This window comes from Polypterus senegalus, chromosome 17, assembly GCF_016835505.1.
Source record: "Polypterus senegalus isolate Bchr_013 chromosome 17, ASM1683550v1, whole genome shotgun sequence".
Taxonomy (NCBI): Eukaryota; Metazoa; Chordata; class Cladistia; order Polypteriformes; family Polypteridae; genus Polypterus; species Polypterus senegalus.
This window is the reverse complement of record NC_053170.1, coordinates 5,414,797-5,427,925: the sequence shown is the minus strand read 5'-3', so window position 1 is coordinate 5,427,925 and position 13,129 is coordinate 5,414,797. Positions and strand designations below refer to the sequence as shown.

Genomic DNA, 13,129 nt, shown 5'->3' with positions numbered 1-13,129 from the left:
CGGATAAGGAGGTTGACTGTGCTTCTGAATGTGAGAAGTCGTCAGGCTGTCCCAATCAGCCACAGGTTAGCGCATTGACAGCCTGGGAGTGTCGGGACGTTCCTATACGGGCCAAAGGAGAAATGACAACAAAAATAAGAAGCATTGTGTTAGAAAACGTTGGCAGGACATGACATCCGGGGACTTCCAGTAGTTAGCAGGTTTAAAAGTTCATTGAATTTTTGCTGATATCACATTTATGTTTAGTAAATACCTTTGTAACAATCAATCATATCAAAAAATAACAATAATAGTATAATGCGGGTGGCACGGTGGCGCAGTGGGTAGCACTGCTGCCTCGCAGTTAGGAGACCCTTAAGGGTTCGTTTCCCGGGTCCTCCCAGCGTGGAGTTTGCATGTTCTTCCAGTGTCTGCATGGGTTTCCTCCCACAGTCCAAAGACATGCAGATTAGGTGCATTGGCGATCCCAAATTGTCCCTAATGTGTGTGCTTGGTGTGTGTGTGTGTGCCCTGCGGTGGGCTGGTACCCTGCTCGGGTTTGTTTCCTGCCATGCCCTGTGTTGGCTGGGATTGACTCCAGCAGAGCCCCATGACCCTGTATTAGGATTGAGTGGGTTGGATAATGGATGGACGGATAATATAACGCAGTGTTTAGTAAAACTTTTATTTTCGTGACCCAATCAGACCTCTCCGAGTGCCTTTGTGACCCAGACCATGAGATATGCTGCTGACGTTCATCTGGAGGTTTGAGTGGATCCCCCTTGTAGAATCCTCACCAACAGACATCCCCGTCTTTGGGGGGAGCTTAGCTTGACAACCCCATAACAGTCATAGTGGAGTAATGTCAATTGCTTAAAGTTGCCATGGCAACCAACCACAAGACACTTCGCAAACAGAATGCGATGGTTTCCAATTCACTATGACGGTGAGTGACGACCCTGTGCGGCCCAAGGGGTGGGGGGGACTTACCTGGGACCCTTAGTTTAAGAAAGTATAATAGGCATTAAAAGACAAGTGGGGTATTTTTTGCAAGTCGAAGTTACTTCTTCACAGACATGCCACGTGAAATTGTAATCTAAAGTTAATTGTCTTCTATAAATTGTAAAAACTGCAACGTGCCCAACAAATCTGGAATCTCTTTACGTGCCGTGCACCTCCACGTGATATGCTTACCATGAAAGGTGCCATAAAAATAAACAGTAGTAATTTTTTTACTTTTATACCAAGTGCTCACAATGAAGTATCAGCGCTGTCTGTAATAAAATGCAACTTTCATGTTTGTAAAAGAAGGGTAAATTCATGTACGACTTATGGCGCTTGGCATTTGTGCTGGCAGCAGGGTGAGAGCCAAAGCAAGGACTGCAAATTCTGACCGCGCATTTCTAAAACTAAGAACACAGAATATCAACACTTAACGAACACTTGCTTTTGCTTGTTTTGCACACCTAATTTTAAACAGAAGATGGCGCCAGATACACAGAACGGCATGGCACTGCACTTCTGTCAGACTTCATTTCTTGCAGGGCAGGGGCTAGCATTGCTCTGATTATTTGGGTGGCACACAGGTTATATAACAGCACACTGGCACAGATGTTAGTCTGAATGCCTGTCTGCAGTTAGCATGTGCTGCCCCAATGTGTCCGCCTGGGTATTTTTCTTTCATGTCAACTTTTTACATCCCATCGATTTAAGTGTCAGGTTAAAACTGGCACTCTGTAAGTGTGGGTATGTGTGTGAGTGTGCCCCCTAATCGACCAGTGTGCCATCCTGGCTTCGTTTCAGGACTGGGAGCCTTTGACTTTCCATAATCCTGAATTAAAATAAGTAGATAGCAGCAAATCCTGGGACTACTCAAGCCTCGCGCCCGCCTTGCCTTAGCTGTCCTCGACCTGAGGGGTCTTGTGGTGAAGTTATGGGACTTAATTCCCCAAACTTGCTGGTTTAATTCTCCACGTGTGACCTTAAGCAAGTCCCTTAATCTGCCGATGCTTTAAGTGTGTGTAAACTGAACACTAGTGAGATGTCCTACGTCTTTGTATGTTGTGCTGGGTAACTGGATTTATGGAGTTATCAAAAAGCGTTAATTAAACATAATAAGAAAAAATCAGCAAGCACTTCTCATGCCAACGATACATTTAATGGTCTTCAATACTCCAAATCAGGGACGTGCAGTCGGCGGGGTTGGGAGGCAGGTTATGAAAAGGAAAAAAACTAATAATGATAATATAAAATAAATGTGTCCACTGGCCTGAGCTTTAAATTTGTTTTCTGTATGATTCCAATAACTTTGATTGTTTTTATAGTCAAAATCGCGGAATTGGCGCATTTCCTGTTCAAACACAGTGGAGAAACGCGAGGGGCGGCAGCAACAAGCCTCACTTCACCTCGGGCTGGCTCTCCCTCACCCAATGATGGAGTTAATGCCTGCAATTGGCGCGTGCCTGTCGCTGTCTCCCTGTATGTCACCAGTATAAGGTTTGCAGACACGTTTATTATACACCCTGACTCTCTAATCTCTTTAATGAATGTGTCTGACTTATTTAGTCTCGCTGATCGGACATCAAACTGCAGTGAAATGGCACAAGTTGAGGCAGACAGTACCGTGCCGCCCTGAAGGGGGCGCATGTGAGCCCAACAGGTGCTCGTGTCTGCTGTTCGTCTGCGCAGAGGCGCCAATAAGTTAGCGAGATCAGAAAGTCAAGTGCACTGCAGCGCTCCGCTTATTTTTAATTTTTTGTTTTCCGACTGTCTGCCAAAATGGAAGATTACGATTTTTAAAACTAAAGGAAAATAAGGAGGACATTGACGGAGATTTTCGTGGAAAAGGACAGGCGCATGAGGTTCATGAACTTCATTTACAAAGACGGTAAACGGTTTTCAATTTTATAAAAAAAAAAATGAGATCAGGCTAAGAAAAAAACAATCCAGTATTAAAAAAACAAAATTTTAACCTAAAAAAAATGTTGACTAAATTTTGAAATAAAATATTCTTTTGATTTTCTTGTTATCCTTTTATTTGTATTAAAATTCATTAAAACATCAGAATTTAAAAGCTTTTAAAAACAACTAAATATTTCAATTAAGGTCAAAATTAAAATGTGTTTTTTTTTTTTTGTACACCACTCTATGCTGTCATTTGTATTAAATGAGTGTGAATCGTGGAATTGCAACAGCAAATTTAGAACACGTGAAGGTGAGGAGCAAATGCGCTCTCTCTGCTCTTTCTCGCCGTTCTTATACGCCTTACCTGTGTGTGTAAAGAATGCTGATGAGATGTGAAACATAACCAGAAGGCAATGCGCATGTGCCAGTTGAATAGCGAATGAGCGACTCTTTTGGATTCATAGATTTGTAAATCTCACTCTGAAGGAGTCAGCGCCTCACCAGCCATGAACCTCACCGCACCTCACTGCTCCAAAGGCAGTCTAATGCTCCACGTGCCTCTTTATTTATGATGGCTGAACCGGTGGGTGAGAGCTGAACCCGCTCCTCAGGACGCTTTACCCATCCTGGGACAGCACGATTATAACATTTGCTACCAATGCCTAGAGTGGCAGAAAAACGATAAATAAATAAATGATCCCGAGTGCGAGTGACCAACTTTACTTCCCTCCTAACCACACAACAAGGACACAGCACATCAAACAGAACCAGAATGAGGACTGAAAACAGATGATTATTATCAACAAATAAACCGACAGAGATGTGGGACACGAGACCCCGATGAGCTGCAAAGCACCTTGAGCATGGGAAAGGCGCTATATAAATAAAATGTATTATTATTAACAAATGAATGGGCTATTTACACAAGTCCCAAGCTGCATGTTTTCCCTTAAAGAAAAAAAAGTTCCTCTAACTCAAAAAGACCTCTTGGCTTCCATGAATGAACCCGGGGTCACCTGTAGGTGGCACAGTTTATTTTTCTGGCGCTGTGCCTCGCCTCTCTTGTCCCCTCCCTCTTATCACTGCGCTTTCATCCTTTTAGGTGGGGTCAGCCCCGCCCCTTTTCAATTTTATTGGCCCTCTCAGTCAGGTGCTCGATTTCCAGGTAATTCATTGGTTCCCAATACCTGTTTAGATTTTTTTTTTTTACTGTAATGATGATGAAAAGGTCCAACCCAACAATGTCACCCACCACAAATGACAAGGTGTCACACACTAACGGGCACCTGATGAGCTCATTTACGATGGGGCTGGCCAAGTTCAGGGACTGCTCCATCTTGTTTTCACCCACCTGTCCCATTGCCCTCTAGTCCGATCAAGTAGGGGAAGCCCCCGATCTCATATTCACTTTTAGCCGTGGTCAGGACTGCTGACAACTCGGTGTAAGTGGAGTTTGGTGGCAGGCGAACCGTCTTCCTCTGGAACTGGATCCATGGCTGGTTCCTCGAACCTGTAAATAGAAACAACCACAAGTGTTACAGTTCCCTGTTTAAACAAGACCCCCTCATCTGACCAAAAGGTGTACCGATAGCTTGACTCAAAAAGTGACAGAAGGTGAAATCAGACCCTGATGGGGGGTCTTAGTGTTTAGACTGGATGTCTTTGGAAGCTGTCCATTCTCACTGACCATCTGCCCATTCTGGGGTTGATTACTTTCTTTGGTCATTGGACCTGAAACATCTTCATAATATTCTGCTCAAAAAAATGAAAGGAATCTGAGTATAGCATCAAGTCAGTGACACTGGGGGGCTATTAATCTGCTCAGTGAAGTATCAGAGGGGCTTGTTCATCAGTTTCAGCTGCTTTGGTCCACTAGAGGGGCAACAATGAGACGACCCCCCGAACAGGAATAAATGGTTTTAACAGGTGGAGGCCACTGACGTTTTTCCCTCCTCATCTGTTTTGTCACTCGTTTTGTATTTGGCTACGGTTATTGTCACTACTGGTAGCATGAGGCCATACCTGGACCCTACAGAGCTGGCACAGGTAGTCCAACTTCTCCAGGATGGCACATCAATATGTGTCAATGCCAGAAAGTTTGCGGTGTCTCCCAGCACAGTTTCAAGGGCATGGAAGAGTTCCCAAGAGACAGGAGAGCTGGACAGGGCCCATCGTAGAAGGTCCTTAACCCATCAGCAGGACCCACCGGTATTTGCTCCTTTGGGCGAGGAGGAACACGATGAGCACTGGCAGAACCTACAAAATAACCTCCAGCAGGCAGGTAGGCCACTAACGTGTGAAAGTCTCTGAGCAAACAATCAGAAACAGACTTCATGAGGGTGGCCTGAGGGCCCAACGTCCTCTACTGGGCACCATGGAGCTCGATTGGCACTTGCCATAGAATACCAGAATTGGCAGGTCCACCACTGGTGCCCTGTGCTTTTCACAGATGAGAGCAGGTTAACCCACATGTGACAGACGTGAAAGTGTCTGGAGAAGCTGTGGAGAACGTTATACTGCCTGTAACATCGTTCAGCAAGACCGGTTTGTTGGTGGGTCAGTGATGGTCTGGGGAGACGTATCTACAGGCTAGACAACGGTGGGCATCTTGACTGCCATTAGGTATCGGGATGAAATCCCTGGACCCATTGTCAGACTTTATGCTGGTTCCTCCTGGTGACACGACAATGCCCGGCCTCATGTGGTGAGAGGATGAAGGAATTGATACCATTGATTGGCCCCCACTCTGACTCGCCTGACCTCAATCCAATAGGACATCTCTGGGTGGGACATTATGTTTCAGTCCATCCGACACCTCAGACTGTCCAGGAGCTCAGTGATGCCCTGGTCCAGATCTGGGAGGAGATCCCCCAGGACACCATCTGTCGTTTCATTAGGACATTGTCAGGCATTGGGCATACAAACTACTGAGTACGATTTGGATCTAAATTCTTCTTCTTCTATCGGCTGATCCCATTAGGGGTTGCCTCACCGGATCATCTTGTTCCATATCTTTCTGTCCTCGTCATCCTGCTCTGCCACCTCCATCACCTGCATGTCCTCTCTCACCACATCTATAAACCTTCTCTTAGGCCTTCCTCTTCTCCTCTTTCCTGGAAGCTCTATCCTTAGCACCCTTCACCCAATATACACAGCATCTTTAACTCTGCACAGGTCCAAACTAACGCCATCTCCACTCTCTGACTTTGTCTCCTAAGCGTCCAACCTGTGCCTCGTTCCTCATCCCGTCCATCCTCGTCACACCCACAGCAAGTTTGAAAACCCACTCCACTCCAGTTACTTGTGATCTTTTCTAGGGGTCTCAACAGGCCGTGTTTCGAAGATCTGTGTAGAAGAAGCAACACTCAATCTCTTGTCACACCTGGTTTGCTTTACTTGGTGACATCTCAAAGGCACGCAGGGGACAATGGCTTTTCACTTTGTCACTTTTTACAGGGGGCACGTAGCAATCATCTGGAAGAGGACCAACCAATGTGTCCATGTTTCAGAATCCTCATTAATATTATTCCCTCCACAGATTAGAATGAGAATAAGAAGAACAAGGAGACAGGACTGAGCACCGGACCAGTAAGCAGGGGATCAGTGAGGACGCCTTGACGATAAGAGACTGTCAAACCTAATGTGGCACATCACGGCCCTCTAATTCTGAGACTTCATTTTATGGCCATCAAGGCTCCTCCGCGGCTGCAGCTGTGTGGCCTGTCTGTCTGCTCTCTTCAGATTTATCGCAGATTAATTTGCACTCAGTTGTACTCGGCGTATAAATCCTGAGAGCAAACACTAAGACGGCATGTGACGGGGCCCAGGAATGCCACAAATGTGCCCCTTCTCGGCTGGCAGAGTCCAGGACCCCACCCTGCGTGTCTGGGACGAAAGGAGAAATGAAGGCATTTGGTCCAGCTGTTCCAAATCTCCTGGGGGAGGACAGAGCTCATTCCAGGGGATCAGCGAGATATAAAAGGAGATCGTGATGGCGCGCCTGGCCTGCCAGAGAAGTGCGGGAACAGGCCGAGTAAGAGAATTCTGAATGGAGCGCAACACGGACGGCCGGCTGATGAAAAATACGCCAATGTTTGCTGAAATGGCTTCAGAGTCGGCCGTCAACCATTCAGTGCTGTGCTTAGGTGGGATTTTAAGGAGCACAGTGGCTTAGCAGTAAGGAGGCTATGGGATCGCTTCCCAGGTCCTACCTGTGTGGAGAGAGCTGTGACTAGTGAGAAAGGCGCTTTATACATTGGCACAGGTGGCTGGGGGGGGGCGGGCGACCCAGCCCAGGAGGACTTACGCCTCCCCCAGACCACGTGGGGGCAACCCACCCTAGTGGCTATGGGGACCACGGATACAGAGCTTTGAAGCTCAGCCCTGTAGGGGCCCATGGTCACCGCCAGGGGGCACCCCAATGCCTATGGAGCCCTGGACCTCAGCACTTCCACCACACCCGGAAGTGCTGGGGGGAAGAGGATCGGGGACACCCGGAGTGCTTCCAGGTGTGCAGCCGGCACTTCCGCCACACTGGGGAGTGCCGGTAGAAGATTGTCAGGAGGCACCTGGATTATAAAAGGGGCCGCCTCCCTCCGTTCATTGGCTGGAGTCGGGAGGTCGAGAGACGAGGACTTGGAGGAGGCGAGGAGGCAGCCTGAAGAGAAAGAGGCATAGTGTGAGAAAGGGGTGGACTTTTGGGTACTTTGGGGTTGTGTGGCACTTGTAAATAAATGTGTGGCGGTGCTTAACACAATGTCTGCCTGTCTGTGTACCAACTACTGGGTGATACGCACACAAAACAACAACAACATAAGGCCTGGGGGGCTCAGTATGGACTCATTGGTTTACGACATTTTGATGTTTATTATTTCATGATTTCATTCAACTTGACCTCTCTGTTCGTCTGCCTCAAATTTTGCAATTCATTTTTTACCCACTTTTACTGAACCGATTTCCTTCAAACTTTGCATGCATGCCAATCACCGCTGACAATGCAACACTTTATCAGGTGTGACCCGGGATCTGTACGTTAATTATGTCAAATTGGAACTTCTCATTTCCTCATATTATACTTTTACACACATATTGTGATAGACGACCAGGGTCCTTGTCCGGTTTGGACGACCCTTCTGAGGAGAGGACCTGGGGAGAGGACATGTCAACAGCAGTACCTCCCATGGGACACAAGAGGGCAGTCCCCTGGGTTGCATCGGGGCCACAGGCTTGGAGCTTAGAGGCGCAACCCTACTGTGGACAGCTCCACATCCTTGGCATGCAGCACTTCCACCACACCCAGAAGTGCTGCCGGAAGAGGAGCTGGATTCCCATGTAGCACTTCCGCCACACCAGATACCAGAAGTTGATCGGGGAGCACCTGGAGTACTTCCGGGTGCAGTATAAAAGAGGCCACCTCACTCCATTCGGGGGCCAAAGTCAGGTGGAAGAGGGCGGAGCTTGTGAGGAAAAGAGTGATGGCAGCCAAGGAGAAAGAAGAGAGAGAGAGAGAGAGAGAGAGAGAGAAAGAGAAGAAGAAAAGGGGCTGAGCTTTATTGGGGTTTGTGCACTGTGTGTATTGTGGCTGAAAAAAGAACAGAACAAACGTGTGTGTGTGTGTTTTGGTGTCCTGTGTCTATCTGTAGCCGGGCTGATATTTCACAATATATATATCGTGAGTGCCAGCCAGGGTTATAAAACACACGCGTTTATTACAAATTACCCCAACACAGTCCACAGTGCTCCCGAACCAGTCACCCCAAATTACAGGCCTTTAAACGTCCGTGGGCTGCCTTCCTTCTCTCCGTCGCTGGAACTTCGTCCTACTCCAGCACCCAACTCTCACTCCCCGACTGTAGGGAGGCGGCCCCTTTTATTAACACCCGGATGTGCTCCAGGTGCTCGTTGATGTCCTTCCGACAGCACTTCCAGGTGTGGCGGAAGCAAAGATTTCCCGGGCTCCAGAACGCTCGGGGTGCCCCCTGGCAGTGGCTACGGGCCCCAATGGGTTTGAGCCTCCTCGCTCTATTCCCGTGGTCCCCTCACTATTCACGCCGGTTGCCCCCATTGTGGCCCGGGGGACATATAGACCGCCTCCCGGTCCTTCCGAGGCATCCCGGCTGGGTCTGGCCCCCAGCCTCCTGCCACAATATATACAGTATCTCGCAATACTAAGTACACCCGTCACATTTATGTAAATATTTTATTCTATCTTTTCATGGGACAACACTGAAGCTATGACACTTTGACACAATGTAACGTAGTCCGTGTACCACTTGTATAACCGTATAAATTTGCTGTACCCTCCAAATAACTCAACACACAGCCATTAATGTCTAAACCCCTGGCAACAAAAGTGAGTCCACCCCTAAGTGACAAATGTCCAAACTGTGCCCAATTAGCCATTCTCCCTCCCCGGTGTCATGTGACTCGTTGGTGTCACAAGGTCTCAGGTGTGTTAAATTTGGTGTTATCACTCTCACACTCTCTCTCTCATACTGGTCACTGTAAGTTCAACATGGCACCTCATGCCAAAGAACTCTCTGAGGATCTGAAAAAATGAATTGTTGCTCTCCATAAAGATGGCCTTGGCTAGAAGAAGATGGCCAACACCCTGAAACTGAGCTGCAGTACGGTGGCCAAGACCATACAGTGACAGGTTAAACAGGACAGGCTCCACTCAGAACAGGCCTCGCCATGGTGCCCGTGCTCAGCGTCATATCCAGAGGTTGTCTTTTGAAAATAGACGCATGAGTGCTGCCAGCATTGCTGCAGAGGTTAAAGGGGTGGAGGGTCAGCCTGGCAGTGCTCAGACCATACGCCCGCCGCACACGGCATCAAATTGGTCCGTATGGCTGTCGTCCCAGAAGGAAGCCTCTTCTAAAGATGATGCACAAGAAAGACAAGCAGACTAAGGACATGGATTACTGGGACTGATGAGACCAAGATCAACTTATTTGGTTCAGATGGTGTCAAGCGTGTGTGGCGGCCACCAGGTGAGGAGTACAGAGACAAGTGTGTCTTGCCTACAGTCAAGCATGGTGGTGAGAGTATCACGGTTTGGGGCTGCATGAGTGCTGCCAGCACTGGGGAGCTACAGTTCATTGAGGGAACTATGAATGCCAACATGTACTGTGACATACCATACTGTGATCCCCTCGCTGGGCCGCAGGGCAGTATGCCAACATAATAACGACCCCAAACACACCTGAGGGTAAAGGTGCTGGACTGGCCAAGCATTGTCTCCAGACCTAAACCCTATTGAGCATCTGTGGGGAAGGTGGAGGAGCGCAAAGTCTCTAACATCTACCAGCTCCGTGATGTCGTCATGGAGGAGTGGAAGAGGATTCCAGTGGCAACCTGTGAAGTTCTAGTGAACTCCACGCCCAAGAGAGTGAAGGCAGTGCTGGAAAATAATGGTGGCCACACAAAATAGTGACACTTTGGGCACAATTTGGACATTTTTCACTTAGGGGTGTACTCACTTTTGTGAGATACCATACACCAGCTGTCCCCCCCAAGGCTCCGGTAGTGAAACAGGACAAACTTTAAAATCAATAAATAAAAAATTTTAAAAATTTGTATTGAGAAGAATTGATATTGATAGCTTTCATATTCAAGGCCCTCTTCGTATACAGTATTTTTGGTTTTACTATCAGGGTAAGAATGTAGCTGTGATCTCGTTGTCAAAAATGTATAAAGTTGTCAAGGTATCTCTGACCAAGCGGAAGGTGGGTACACTCTGACATCAAACACTGACACTGTATCTGATGGTGTTCAGCTCTGACAGGAGAACGTCCTCCGCGTGGCCGTGACATCTCTGCCAATCAGCAGCTTCCCTCTACAACGCACAGAGCTCTGATCTCTCTCTCTCTCTCTCAAAAATGTCCAACGTTACTCCTTAACAATCTCTAGATGATAATGTCCGCTAAACAAACAGGCATCGCTAGCTAAGCGAAGACATGTGGCGAGAGGTGCAGCAACTCGAATGGTGGCTGGCGCGTGAGTGAGGAGGGGCCTGCGCAGTTCGCCACTCCTGAGGTCCCGCCTCTCCATCCCTTCGGCCCGCAGCCTCTCTCTCAGATTTGCGTGAATAAATCGTTAACACAACCGAACTTTCATTCTTACGGCAATGAGAGAAGTCGCAAAATCAACCGGAATGTTCAAGCAAATTCTAGAAAAAAAAAAGATCTAAATCCGTTAAGTAGGTGCAAAGCGGACAGACATACAGACATATGTTGGATTTTACATATATAAATATATATACAGTGGGTACGGAAAGTATTCAGACCCCCTTCAACTTTTCACTCTTTGTTATATTACAGCCATTTGCTAAAATCATTTCAATTAATTTTTTCCTTCATTAATGTACACACAGCACCCCATATTGACAGACAAAAAAAAAATTTTTGAAATTGTTGCAGATTTATTAAAAAAAAAAAAAAACTGAAATCTCACCTGGTCCTAAGTATTCAGACCCTTTGCTCAGTATTTAGTAGAAGCCCCCTTTTGAGCTCATACAGCCAGGAGTCTTCTTAGGAAAGATGCAACAAGTTTGGGGATCCTCTGCCATTCCTCCTTGGGGATCCTCTCCAGTTCTGTCAGGTTGGATGGTAAACGTTGGTGGACAGCCATTTTTAGGTCTCTCCAGAGATGCTCAATTGGGTTTAAGTCAGGGCTCTGGCTGGGCCATTCAAGAACAGTCACAGAGTTGTTGTGAAGCCACTTCTTCGTTATTTTAGCTGTGTGCTTAGGGTCATTGTCTTGTTGGAAGGTCCCAGTCTGAGGTCCTTAGCACTCTGGAGAAGGTTTTTGTCCAGGATATCCCTGTACTTGGCCGCATTTATCTTTCCCTCAATTACAACCAGTCGTCCTGTCCCTGCAGCTGAAAAACACCCCCACAGCATGATGCTGCCACCGCCATGCTTCACTGTGGGGACTGTATTGGACAAGTGATGAGCAGTGCCTGGTTGTCTCCACACATACCGCTTAGAATTAAGGCCAAAAAGTTCTATCTTGGTCTCAAAAGACACCTGAATGACTCTGAGATGGTGAGAAATAAAATTCTCTGGTCTGATGAGACCAAGATGAGCAAAGGGTCTGAATACTTAGGACTAGGTGATATTTCAGTTTTTCTTTTTTAATAAATCTGCAAAAATTTCAAAAATTATTTTTTTCGTCTGTCAATATGGGGTGCTGTGTGTACATTAATGAGGGAAAAAATTAATTTAAATGATTTTAGCAAATGGCTGCAATATAACAAAGAGTGAAAAGTTGAAGGGGGTCTGAATACTTTCTGTACCCACTGTATACATACATACATACTAGCTGGCATGGATTCTGGAACTTCAATCAATCAATCACATCAGTTGTAATTAGCAGCTCCTCGGAGGTTTCGTTTTCCCGATGCACTCGACTCACTTGCGTGTTAAGTGGCGACAGTTTGACTTTGGCGACAGAGTCGCTTTCTTTGAGCTTCATGCTTTAGCCTTGCACTTCCGGGCCAGACAGACAGACGCACTTCCACACGTAGATGTTTATATATAACATATGTATGGATTTTGGGACTTGTGAACTCTTTGGAGACCCTCGACAACGGGATGACACGCAGAAGCGTGATTGCCGCGTCTATTGAGAGTTGCTTGTCCTTCGCTGGGGCAACCGCTGATTCGCAGCCCCACAGAAACAACTACAAGCTGACTGCTGCCACATGCAAAGCGCCAGTTGCCTGATGGGTGATGCAGGGAACATTTTAACTTGGCAGCTGACCTGAAAGCCTGCCTGTTTGCTGTGTCTGTGTATAGTAGAGTAGTAGATCTGTTACAATAAACAACCCTGCTGTTCCTGTTTCGAGTTGAATAAAGTGAGTTTTGCTAAAGTACTGAGACTCGGCCTCAGCCCCTTTTCCCCACACGCTATGCGGCTGACCCCCCATGGTGATGCGTTTGGTGTTCTGACACAATGCCAGGCTTGCTGATGGGTGGCACTGGGTTCAATATGCTGGCGGTGACACTCCACTCTTAGACGGCGATTTTTAAGGTAACAATACTACTGCACGGATCTTTCTGTTGACGTGAGGACACTGTGTCCGTCTGTATGTCCGTCCATGTGTCAGTCTGTGTGCCCGTTTGTGTGTCCGTCTGTATGTCGGTTTATGTGTCCGTCTGTATTTTGGTCTGTGTGTCTGTCTATGTGTTGGTTTGTGTGTCTGTCTGTGTGTGGGTTTGTGTGTCCGACTGTGTGTCTGTCT

At 47.2% G+C, this 13,129-nt stretch overlaps 1 protein-coding gene across 2 annotated transcripts in view; it reads right to left on the bottom strand.

Annotated features, from left to right (window-relative positions):
- The window catches only part of fam171a2a (family with sequence similarity 171 member A2a), a 115,576-nt gene that overhangs the window by 15,423 nt on the left and 87,024 nt on the right, over positions 1–13,129 (bottom strand). For both annotated transcript variants that reach the window (XM_039739171.1, XM_039739172.1), the window contains one exon: positions 4,235–4,393. In XM_039739171.1, coding sequence (XP_039595105.1) covers positions 4,235–4,393 — 159 coding nt within the window. The remainder of the gene's footprint in view (positions 1–4,234; positions 4,394–13,129) is intronic.